The sequence below is a fragment of the Neolamprologus brichardi genome, chromosome 22, assembly GCF_056152115.1.
Source record: "Neolamprologus brichardi isolate AB-2024 chromosome 22, ASM5615211v1, whole genome shotgun sequence".
Lineage (NCBI taxonomy): Eukaryota > Metazoa > Chordata > Actinopteri > Cichliformes > Cichlidae > Neolamprologus > Neolamprologus brichardi.
The window spans coordinates 16900873-16913122 of NC_142124.1; the positions used below are offsets into that span (position 1 = coordinate 16900873).

General features: G+C 40.7%; 2 protein-coding genes across 2 annotated transcripts; both read right to left on the reverse strand.

The window, feature by feature from the left end:
* Positions 1 to 3400: 3400 nt before the first annotated feature.
* fabp4a (fatty acid binding protein 4a) lies at positions 3401 to 4776 on the reverse strand. Its single transcript, XM_035906584.2, has 4 exons — positions 4607 to 4776; positions 4275 to 4450; positions 4069 to 4170; positions 3401 to 3688 (listed from the first exon to the last, which is right to left on the reverse strand). The coding sequence occupies exons 1-4, from the start codon at positions 4677 to 4679 to the stop codon at positions 3635 to 3637; spliced, it is 405 nt and encodes a 134-aa protein (XP_035762477.2). The 5' UTR covers positions 4680 to 4776; the 3' UTR covers positions 3401 to 3634.
* Positions 4777 to 6572: 1796 nt separating this feature from the next.
* Positions 6573 to 10405, reverse strand: mrpl53 (mitochondrial ribosomal protein L53). The gene is made up of 3 exons (XM_006787868.3): positions 10265 to 10405; positions 8858 to 8970; positions 6573 to 6764 (listed from the first exon to the last, which is right to left on the reverse strand). Exons 1-3 carry the CDS (start codon positions 10357 to 10359, stop codon positions 6646 to 6648), a joined length of 327 nt encoding a protein of 108 aa, XP_006787931.1. The 5' UTR covers positions 10360 to 10405; the 3' UTR covers positions 6573 to 6645.
* Between the last annotated feature and the right edge of the window lie 1845 nt (positions 10406 to 12250).

Genomic DNA, 12250 nt, shown 5'->3' on the forward strand with positions numbered 1-12250 from the left:
GTCAAATGTTTTGCCATTTAAAAAAGCACATTAAGGAGCAGTCCCTCTATTTTCGATGTGCAGCTTGTGATGGGGAAATGAACAGAAGGCTTTTGGAGATGATGGGGCATTTAGTCAGGTCACCTGTCTTTCTTTTCCTTGGAACTTCCTCTTTCTCGTTGCTGATTTCTTCTCTTAAATTCAGACATCAAAGTCGTGCAAAGACATTAAAGGGAAAACAAAAGGATCTTTTGCTTTTTTAGAACTATTATCTGTCTAATCCTCGTTATCGTCACACTGCTTCAGATGCTAAAACACACAGGAAAACAAACGTTTTGCAGATTGCAGCTCGTACTTCATGCGATTCCACATCCCTCAGCATCCCTATATGTCAGCACGTTTAGCAAGTACGAACACATACTGTAGGCCATATCATGTATTTATGTCTCAGAGTGCTGTGTTTAAAAGTGAAGGACAGACAGAGGAAGGGTGTCAGCGTCAGAAGTCAAGTGGAGCTTTCCAGATGTTATACAGAGGATGTGAGTTCATTCTCTTAAAGTCCAAGACAATCTTTCTTAACACAAAACAACCCCAATGTCAACAAGTTTCCTTTGTCTCTCATGTAGGAGAGCGCACACTGGGTGAAGCATACACGCACAAGCAGTGTCACAGTGTTTGTTTAGTGGATGAGTCACTTTCAGCAACACGACATATAGTATACGCCACATTGATCTTTTTCCTTAGGTTCTTTTTTTTTACTTCCTTCACTGCCAGTCCACTCTCTCTGTGGGCTTCCAACTATCTTCCTCCTTCCTGAGCAGTTTCCTAATTGCTCCGCGTTGCTGCAAGGTTCACGTCTGTCAACAGTAGGCAGCTGCAAGATCAGGACCTTTCCTCTTCAGTGGAACACCTCCCTTTCTGTCCTGCTTGGCCGTGGGCTGAAACACTATTATTTCAGATGGTCAGCTGGAATCTCTGCTTCATTCACCGAGTTCATGTTTACGCCTGCACTGTGTCTGTATCTGCGTACACCTTCCACTGGGTCGAGTTGCAGAATGAGATTCTCATTTTCATTTGGGGAAAGATGTGAGAGATAAAAACAAAGAGGTGGAGATCCACTCTCCAGTCCCTGCAGTTATCCAAACAAAAATGGTGCGGATAACAAGCGGTGCACCTGTAAGTCAATCCATAGCAGATGTGTTCTGCCTTCTGTGACTCTGAAAACGCTCTCGCTTTAGAGCGCTTTTTTAATAATGTTCTCACAGAATGCGCCGCTTTAAATAGTATTCACGTGAAGAAGATATAAAAGCAGCAACTCCTCAGGTGAATTCAATCAGGCTTTTTTTTTTTTGTTTATAACAGCAAAGATGATGCAAGTTTGAGGAATCGCTGGGTTACTGTTGAAAGTCTGAAACAGTGATAGCTCAATTTTAAGATCAATAAGGCAAAGTGCTACAAAAAAGCCAAGCGAGAAGGCATAAATAAAGTACCAGCATCTATGTAGCCTTTTTCTAGCCTTCCTGCCCACTCACTTGACCCGTCTCGAGTCCGCACACCTTAATGCAATCAACAATAGTGCGTGGCACTCCTCCAGTGTGCCACCAGTCTGCACTAATACAATAAAAGAAAGAATGTTTTGAAGGATTTATTGCTGTTTAACTATGTTGCGTCATTTGTGTTGTTGGCTATTTTTGTTGCACTAAACCCTCATTTATCAAAATGGACAAAAGATGTAATTATACTTCTGGAGAGTTGCTTCCTGGCATTCTTCACATTACCGTCCGTGCCAGACAGTCCAGGAAACCCACAGAGATCTGATGTTTTTTTTCTTTTAGCCCAGATCTTCCTTTATGATGTTCAACAAAGACAAAATAAATCCATTATTTGTAATTTGAAACTCCCCGTTAGGCCTTTGTTGCTTCTAGTTTTGAAGGTACAAGGCACAGTATCCTGTTTATGGTGCTTCCACCATATTTACAATAACCGTTGCAGCTAGCTGAAGCTCTACATGTTTCAGTGAAAACTTGCATTTTAAAAAATGAATTCATAAATTGCAAGAACCGGTTGAATTCAGCGGCGTGTCTGTGAAGGTTCTCAGTCATCCAGGTCATCGTAGTCTAAGGAGCTTGGAAAGAAAAGCGTCTGGACTTCTTTAAGTTGCTTGAAGACGTTTCACCTCTCATCCGAGAAGCTTCTTCAGTTCTAAGGTCAAATGGTGGAGAGTCCCAGATTTAAACCCAGTGGGAGTTTCCCCCCAAAAGCAAAAGGCATCAATTTCCTGACAAACTTGCTTGCTATCAAATGACCAAAAACACAAACAAAAAAGACTTGTACAGTGATCCGAGGGGCTTAAGAGGAAACCTGATGTCAATACAATGTAAGCTGTTTGATGAAGTGTTTCTTTTTTTTCTGTACTGAAAACAAGTTAAGTGTAAATTTGAACCTCAGACAATTCATTCAGACTCGTGCTGGATGCTGTTTTGCAGTTGCTCTGTTAGATTTATGCTTTCCTCTTTTTAAAAAAGGAAAACAATGTTTAAAAAAGCTCTTAACACACCAACACAACTCCACTTGACCTTTGCTAGCTGTCCACTGTGATACTACCCTTCTCTTGGCAGTCTCCCAGAAGTTCAGACACTGTACGTCCTTGGCCTCTGTCAGTTCTATTGTCCAGGCTGAAGGGAACGAGAGCACTGGGCTGCAGTTCCACCTGGTTCAGCTGTTTTGACCATTAGAGCCAATCAGTTCTATCGTCTCCCTTTCCTGTCATGGGAAAGTGGCGGTCGGCTCTCGAACAATCTCCCCAACATACAAAAACTTGACAAGTGGCCAAAGGGTGGGAGCGCCTGTTGGGAAGACCCCATAATGTTTTGGGTTTTCCATGTACTCCATGTACAGCTGCCAGTACATGTGCAATGGGAAATGTTCAACCTCCCAAAACGGAAAAGGGGCTATAGTTCCCAACTGACCTTTGGATACTTCTAAAAATGAGTTCACATTCCTCAAAGAGTCCCTGCCAACACACATTATACATCATGAGAAAGGCAGAATGGCTTCCTGATTGAAGTTTAAGTCGGGGGGGGTATGTTCAAATCTCTTTGTTTTTGTCTTCTGATCTTAATAAAGAAGAACAAAGAACTACATAAAGCGATGCAGATTTAAAAAGCCACTGCATCTAGAATAACTGCTGTAATCACCATGAATGGGATCCCATTAAAGTCAGACTGATAGATTAGGAGGTATGCTCCCATTAGAGCACTTTTTAAAAAAATTATTAAGACATTCCTCAGCACGGCCCATTGGCTGGAATGCTTTCAAGTATGTCACAATTAAATCAAGATATTATCCAAAACGCACTAGGCGAACTCACTTGCTGACCAACATTTGACAAATTCACAGAAGCACACACACACACACGACAGCTTTTTCATTAATTTTTATTCAAATCACCACAACAGTTCCAAATGAAACCAAATGCATCATGTTGGAGAACACAGGCACAAAAGAGTGATTTTTATCAACACAGCGAATAAGAAAAGCAGAGTACGCCGGTACTTTAGTTTGGTATTGCGCTCATTGAACTGAGCCTGTCATCCAGCAGTGCATCCAACAAGTGGGCTGAAAATTGAAAAAGAAAAGAGAAAAACTCCCTCCATCATGCCTCCTTTACGTATGTCCTCACTGCGATCACGTCTCCCATGATGCATTTCTGTGTGGAAAGGAGACATCAGGTGATTAGAAATCTGCATGTGCATCAACTCTGGCAAACATCATGCAGAGCATACAATCATATAAGAAGTCACTGCCAGACTTATTTATTTTAAAAAATTAATTATATAAATCTTCCTCAGGTATGTTGTGGTGATGTTTTTATTTCCTGTAAAACTCCTCACTTTAAGACAAATACGTTTTTCTTATTATCCTAACAGGATCATTGAGTATAAACAGTATATTTTAACACACATTAACATACTAAATCTACTATATAACATATAGAACAGGGGAAAAGTAAAATAACTTTACGTAGAACTTATAAACAGATAGTTTGAGGATTTAAAAAAAAAAAAAAAAAAGGGGGGGGGGTCCCACCGCTATCAATTTCCCATCTGTGATCTCTCTCTCGATATTCGTTTCTTTGCCATCCCAGCTCTGTTTCTGCACAAGTATGCCGTTCTCCAGGGTCACCACGGTCTGCAGGGCACAAAACAGACAAGTGGTCACGTCCAGCACAGATTAAATCAATAACCAATCATCTAAAAGTCAGGCTGTGTAAATGCTTGTTCTGTCTTTCTAACCCTGGTCTTTCTGTCGTCTGCGGTCGTCTCATCAAAAGGTTCGTTGAGTTTGAACTTGATTTCGGTGGTTTTGAAGGTGCTCTGAGACTTCAGGCATATAGTCCCTTCGTCGTCCATCGTCACTATTAAATTGGGCTTGGTCCGGTTGCCCACCTGCCGGGTTGCAAATCCCACACCTGCAGAGCGCGAGGTGTCAGGAAATGTGTTAGACGTAGAGACGCTTTTTAATTAAGACGTTCAAAAACTATTGTGAAAACTTGAGAAAATAAAATTACAATTAAGGTTAAAATGTTTTTCCCCCTAAATTTAGCTCCAACCACAGACTTTCTTACCAATTGCTTTCATGTAGTCGTCAAAATTGTCGCTGGCAATCATCTTCCATGTTCCAACAAATTTCTCGACCATTTTGCAATCCTTGAAAATTTTTTTCCTCTTTATCCTCAACAACAAAGTGTGCAGCGACTCTGGGTTCAGCGCTCTCCCAGTGTGGGAGCAGTGTGGCCGTTTTAAAGGGACAGTCCTTTTTTTCAGCAACGCGATAGGAGCCAATCACAGCCTGCAACGTCATATAACGAATTGTTGAAATCCCTCCTCTTGTGAGTTTCTCCCTTTTCCCCCACTTATTTATTTTAATCCGTGACATAGTCGTGGTAATAGTTTTATATTCTAAGCTACATGTGAATTTATCAAAATTAATCTTCAAACACGGTAATTTTATACAGAATAAACTACTTGTTTGTTTTTTTACAGTTTAATATCAAGTGTTTCTCTGGTTCCAGAGATGTCACTTTATATGGCGGGCCAAACAGGCCAAAAATGACATATTTGTTTTCAGCTTGGCTATGAGCCGTCATTCTGTAGTGATCTGCTGATAAGAAGCCATTCCTCTTAACAAAAAAAAATTGCCCTCCTAGTTTTAGGCTTAATCCCCCTTTCACCCCTGCAGGCAGTATCCTTCAAGCTTAGGTCGTCTACCAGAGGCCTTGGAGTTTGAGGGTCCTGCGCAGTATCTTTGCTGTTCCTAGGACTGCGCTCTTCTGGACCGAGATCTAAGATGTTGTTCCTGGGATCTGCTGGAATAACACTTTTACCATGACATTATCATGGTAAAAATAATGGTGGCATGGTGGTTAACACTGTGCTCTCAACGCAAGAAGGTCCTGAGTTCAAATCCATCACATCCTTCTTGCCCTATGACAGCTGGGATAGGCTCCAGCACAATAGAATTATTATTATTAGGCCAACTTTGTAGGTGAACATTAAGTCACATTGAGTTTATTATTAGTTTGCCGACTGATTTCATTTTGAGGAAATACAAACAGGGTCTCTGTTGATATTGTGATGACCTTTACTTCAGTTAAATTCACTTTGGATCCTTGTGTCTTGTTAAAGACTGGCAAAACTGTAATGTGTCGTTTTAACTACAGGCTTGAATGTGATTAGAAAAAATCAGTGACTGACTGGCTTTTGCAATTTTTTCACACTCAGTGACCTATTTAAGGTAGTTGCAGCAATCAGCTGGTCCCTGATCATGCTGCACCTCTGCTTACTGATTACAAGACAACTGCATAGGTTTCCTGGTCGGAGGCAACCGGTCTTGAAACAACTAGACAGCAAGGGACGCCGTGAGGTGGGAGACCTGGTCCTCATCTTCGAAGCAACAATTTCAAAGGCAATAAGATCGACACAGTTGCACACAGTCACAATAAATTTGGTCTCCTACCATCATTTTGCTCGTCAGTTAAAGAAAAGTCATTTATGTTACAGTTCTTTTCAGGAAACCTGCCAAAAAAATAAGTGTGTGGATGCAATAATGATCCATTAATAAAACATTAAGTCACAGATGGTAACGGAACAGAGGTTGACTATGTGAGAGGACTGGATTTCACTTATCTGTGACTGGGTGAAAGGCTTTTTTCTCCTTTTCAGATGGGCTGGATGTAAAACTCTGTGCCAAATTACATTTCAGCTTTGCTGTGTCAAAGGTTGGAGCTTTCATGACGCTCTCTCAAACACTGAAATGGTCTCCTTTATCAGGAAAATTACACATTATGCAAGGACACACCGTGACCCCGTACTGATTGCAACACTTTTTTTTTTTAGCAGTTAAAGCATTTTAATTGATCCGGCGAATGTTGTTGGGAAATAACCCAGCTGAGAGAAACTATTTGGCCATATGACAAAAACGATACAGTTCTCTTTATTTTTTACTGTTTAGTTAAAAGGGCACAAAATAATTTGACTATTAAATATTGAACCAACACAACATTTTAGATTAAAGTCAGTCAACACCATGTGTATGAAATGGAATAGTTTTACTGTACATGTTCAACAATATTCACAGATAAATACACATCTGCCAAGCTCATGATTATTTCTTCTCTCCAACTTTTGCCTGCGGGTCCTTGGCGACGCAGCGGGATTGAAAAGCACTCAGCATCTCACTGCTGGTCAAATTTGCTCCCTTCATCAGCAGCTTCTCTCCGTCTACTGCGGAAAAGAAGGACAAAAACACAATGAGATGACTCATAAGAACAACATGCTTAAGGAGTACAGAAAGGAAATGTTCAAAAGTTCACTCTGCACAAAAGTCGAGTAAGACACGCTGCGGCTCTGCTGACCTGTGGCAGACATCTCCAGCTTTGTAAAAGCCTGACTCACTGTGTGAGTGATGCTAATTGTATGAAATGTTTCTGAGTGTATGAACTGCACATATGCACCATTTCCAGGACTTTATCCTATTTTTGAGCTTTTAGAAAACAATTTTTATCATCTTTGGCTCCCGTAACATATCTGGAATGGGCTTTTTAAAAACATAACCAAAAAGAGAGAAAATTAAAACAGGTTACGACTGTCTTGAGTCAAAGGTTAAAGTGAACGTCTTAGTTGCCTTATCATTGTTGTGCCTGGAGGTGATTGTAGTTATGATTTGGTGCTCCAGAGTGATGGATGCATCAGGGTAAGAAGAGAGATGGATGAAGTGATGCCTAGTGCCTACTATAAAACTCTGTGCGGGCGGTGTTATGATCAGGGATTACTTCAGTTGGTCAGGTTGACGTTAGGCAACAATTTCTGACCACAAACTGAGATCAGCTGACTACCTGAAAAAACTGAATGGCCACATTTTTCTATGAAAAAAAATCTTCCCTGACAGGGAAGATGCATAAGATGGAGCCACTAGGCTCAAACTGTGAGAGAGTGGTGGAGACAGCATGAATTGGACACCACCTTAACCCCACATTGAGAAAGACTTCATGCACAAATACAAGTTCTTGATGGAAAATGAACACACCTGTATAAAATGACATATTCTGTCTTAGCAGCTGGTTAAAAAAGTCAGACAGCTACTTTTGTATTCATTATTAACATTTCATTGCTAAATTTCATAAGTGCTAGACGAGCCAGTTATGAAACTACACATCACTTCAGACAGCTGAGGGAACGACGGCAACCATCTCATCCAAAATAACTCCACCCATGAGAACACTCCCATTAAGTCTTGAAGTGTAATGATATGATATATGAGCATGTAACTGGACCTCATACTGACAGCTCAACAACCATCTCCAGCAGGGCTGTTCGATATAACGATATATATGGGATGACGATATAAAAACATCTATCGTTTAATTTTACGCTATCGTTTGTTTCGTGGTGTCGCAAAATAAACTGTTTACGGCAATATTTTTTCATCGTTTTGATGGTCACTGTAGTGGCTATATTAATTTCTTAAAGTTCTCTCTTTCTCTTATGTTTAATATAACCACACTATGGATGGACAAGCGCCTGTTTTTATGCGTTGTGGTTAGCAACAACGACGGTAACAGCATTGCGTGTCCGCTTGTTTATGTTCCACATAAACCTTTCACAATAAAGCTCAGGATCCTGTTGAGACTTTTCAAAATAAAGTGAATCGCGTGAAAGAGCAGATTATTTACGGATGAGAAGTAAAAAAGAGCCGCCAGGTGCTAAAAAAAACAAACAAACCTTAGACTCAAACGTTAGAACAGGCTTTTCTCCGCAGCACGCCGTGTAATAAATACTCACAAAGAAAACGGCGGCCGTTACAACTTATGTCTAAAAATGTACAGTTTCATGCATCTGTTAAAACACTCGACTCCAGCTACAAGACACGAAGCTGGAAACACTTCCCGCAAGTCGAGCTGCCCGAGATTCACAGAATTTACAGAAAATGTTACATTTTTGTGATTTATATCGTTATCGGATGATAGAATTCTTATATCGGGATATGAGATTTTGTTCATATCGCACAGCCCTAATCTCCAGATCGATCTCCTTAAGTTGTCGTGAAATAACAAGTTAGCAGGCTTCCCCACCTATAAAACTACATGAATCGCATTTTATTCCTCTTCAACAAGTGAAAATAGTGGACTGTGTATAAAAACAGCTGTAATTTCTACAGAGTTAATGCAATCATTTTGTTAAACCCCTCGAGTAACAACTTGATTGTTTAATTTAAAATCCACTGTGGCGGAGTACTAAGGTAAAACTAGAGAAAAAAACAACTCATGGACCAAACTCTGCCTCCCCCACTCATTCTAATGTGCTCACGTCATACTTACCATAAGTGATATCTACTACGGGCTCAGACTTGTCATGTTTCACCACTGGTATCACCTCACAGTTCATGTTGGTAGCTCTGGCCTTCTCTGAACCCACTAAGGTCAGAAACTCCCTGTGGGACAGGAAAAAAAAAAGCTTTTTTAGATTTACCTTATAACGAATTAACGCATTAAAGTACATTTCTTATAGTATGGTATGTTAGCACAACTCGAGATGCTGTAGTAGATGTGAGTATTTCCACAGTGGGGGACATCGAGTATGACACACTTAGCTCCATTGCATTGATTTTACAGCAGTAATCACTAGTTACTCTACAGATTCAAAGCTGCTTTGAAGTTAGATGAAATAATCTTGAAATCTATAACATTAAAATAGTGTTTAAACATCAGTAATAAAGATTTCCCTTTAGCTTTGACACTTTGCGTATTTTCTCAAAATACTTGTGAACCGTTGATTAAGGCAGTAATGTATACTCTAAGGCCACTTTAATAGTTACACCTCTTCAAATGCTCGTTAACACAAGTATCTAAACTGGGTGTGTAGACAAGTGGTCAAGACGGCCTGATGAAGTTCAAACCAAACATCAACCGAGTGACTTTGAGCATGGCATGGTTATTGGTGCCAGACAAGCTGGTCTGAGTACTTCACAAACTGCTGATCTGCTGGGATTTTCCCACACAACCATCTCTGGGAGAAAATATCCAGCCGCAGTCATCTGGGTTAAAATGCCTTGTTGAGGTCATAGATCAGAATAGAATGGCAAGACTGCTTCAAGCTAACAGGTAGTTAGTAAATCAAACAACCACTCATTGCCACCATGCAGATGCAGAAGAGCATGTCTGAACACAGTGTGTCAAACCTTGAAGTCGGTGGGACTTTGGCAGCAGAAGACCACTCTGGGATTCAAGTTAGCTAACAACAGGAAACTGAGGCTAATATTCACACAGCAGGTTGGGAAAACATTGCATGCTCTGAATTTCTCAATTTCTGCAGTGATATTTGCACAGTATAAACACACAGAAACATAAAAACACACGGAAACGTGGAAAATCACTACCCAATAATAAAGTGGCCGGTGTATAATGACCGTGTAATGTCATGTGCAATCTAAATAACTAACAAAACAAACGCAAGTGCTGATTACTTCAAGCAAAACTTACTTTTAAACCTTTGTGCAGCATGTCATATAGTGTTGCTATGAATTTACGGAGGGTTTCTTCAACTAACATTAACCAAATGTTGAATGATTTAAGGGTGTCTTTACTAAGCATGAAAGCCAGCATAACTACTGCTATAATGACGTTGCGGTTGGCGGCTGTTATTGTCAAATTACGACCGTTACCCGCCTTTCAGGCACAATGAACGGCTCTCTGACACAACAGCAGCGTCAAACGCGCCTTTCTTACCGTGTGGACCGGACATTGGACTCGAACGGACAAAACTGAACGGTTATTTTCTTCACAGCCTTCAATACCACGGTCGCTTTGCTGGGAGCCGCCATGTTTTCGATTTAATGACCTCTAACCTCGCCAGAATGGGGTTTCTCACATGGGCCACGAGAGGGCGCCACAGGATTAAGGATTCCAGTAGCTGCCTCACTAACAGGTCCATACAAAGGTAATTATTATTGAACACTACATGGAGCTGTCATTTAATAAAGAATGGGAGGTGATCATGATTTTTTAGCTTGTATTCATAGTTATTAAAGCAGGTGTTTTCCTATCCTTGCAGTCTTCTGCTACAGATCAAAAGATCATTCATAAGATCATTTATAAGCAAAGCACGGACACACCAACAAATGTTTTCCCCTCTAGGATATTATGCATTAACTTGTGAAGTTATGCATTATCTACTTAGTTAGGCACTGTCTGTTTAATATCAGCGTTTCCTGCGACTTTACAGAGTAAATTATTGGTGCAATATTGCTGTAGTACTCCCAGTGATAACTTCACCAGTGGAAGCAGTTCACTGATAACAACACAAGTTGCAACACAGCCTTTATACAAAAATGTGACTGTTATGTAAACACCAACATCCCCAATCATAGTAACAAATTCAGAGGAAAAGTGACTGGGGCACCTTCAGGTGTGCAATCATCAGGATGTTGGAGAAAGGGGTCTGTGAGGAAATAAGTCAATAAAGGAGGTGCTGCTGTTCAAATAGACAAGCTAACACTTTTTTTTTTTTGCACATTTTGAGTGTCACCCCTTTAATACTTCTCAGGAGTGATACTTAAAAATGTTTTTGGGGATCAGATATATTCCTCTCATTGAACAGTTTGTTTTCCTGTGACTTAAAAAGGAAGAAGAAGAAGAAGAAGAAGAAGAAGAAGAAGAAGAAGAAGAAACCTTGCACATACTAATTACCTCATCTAAACTTTATCAAGGCCTTTCTTGACTTCTGCTCGCTGCAGCCGGTTATTTATAGACACTCCTGGTGTCAGGGCGTGAGCAGAACAAATGTGTTGTTCTCAGATCAGTACTCCAGAGTGTGTGCGGTTTATCCCAGCTCTAACACGCCTCAAGTCTCTTTCCTGTGAGCGACAGCCTGACCCAGCCTGTGACAGTCAGCAGAGGCACGAGGGCTCTAAATTTAAACCTTAAGGCTACTGAGAGGCCGAAGCATTTCCTATACACCTCCCACCACACACGCGCACACCCATGCACACACTCACACACAATAAGTTTTTGTCGGAGGCTTACTGTAAGAAAGTTGGGGAGAGGGCAGTCAGAAACAATAAATGCTCCAGGGGATGTTGACCTCAGAAAGAAAAGGGTATTGTCTTGGTGTTGGAGTTCATCTATGAAGGCCTCAGCCTGAGCACAATATGAACTTATGAGATGGTCCCCCTGGGAAGCTGTGGTGTTTAACATGAGCTGCCATGTCTTCTTCTTTGCCACAAGGATCCATCATTGCTGTTTCTGCAACATGTCGAAAGAAATTCATGCTCTGGTGCCAAAACCCTGTTTTGAATTGTTGTTTCCTCCTTAAGGATGACACCCAAGTTAGGTATGAGTGTAAACCAAAGAGGCTGTAGTATGAAAGAATGAATCAGAAGTGGCTGTAACAGCCTCGAAATGAATGGCTGATGGGTAATAGAGATGAATTCACTTCTGAGGAAAGGTGGAGGATTGTGGCAAAGGGCCCCACCACTGAGAGGAATCACAAGGGCGTATCTGTAACACAGAATCATCGTACTGCTGACAAAATGGAAAGAAATCAAACACACTGAGTGCTCTTACTCATTAGTGAGTGCTCCCTGTTTCAATGCCTTTCCGTAAACCTATTAAATATAAATTAAGCACAAAAACTCATAAATCAGTAAATAACAAAAAACGATTCCTGCTGAGTTCCTTCCAGCAATCTGTGCAAAGTGCAAAGCTACAAGTATG

What these genes read in the sequence shown, in the direction of transcription:
- fabp4a (XM_035906584.2), bottom strand. Translation starts at nt 4,679, where the DNA reads ATGGTCGAGAAATTTGTTGGAACATGGAAGATGATTGCCAGCGACAAT. An exon ending in CGACTACATGAAAGCAATTG is followed by an intron (nt 4,451 to 4,606) that starts GTAAGAAAGTCT and finishes CGCGCTCTGCAG; the next exon opens with GTGTGGGATTTGCAACCCGG. An exon ending in CAGACGACAGAAAGACCAGG is followed by an intron (nt 4,171 to 4,274) that starts GTTAGAAAGACA and finishes TGTGCCCTGCAG; the next exon opens with ACCGTGGTGACCCTGGAGAA.
- mrpl53 (XM_006787868.3), bottom strand. Translation starts at nt 10,359, where the DNA reads ATGGCGGCTCCCAGCAAAGCGACCGTGGTATTGAAGGCTGTGAAGAAA. An exon ending in TCCAATGTCCGGTCCACACG is followed by an intron (nt 8,971 to 10,264) that starts GTAAGAAAGGCG and finishes CCTGTCCCACAG; the next exon opens with GGAGTTTCTGACCTTAGTGG. An exon ending in CGTAGTAGATATCACTTATG is followed by an intron (nt 6,765 to 8,857) that starts GTAAGTATGACG and finishes TCTTTTCCGCAG; the next exon opens with TAGACGGAGAGAAGCTGCTG.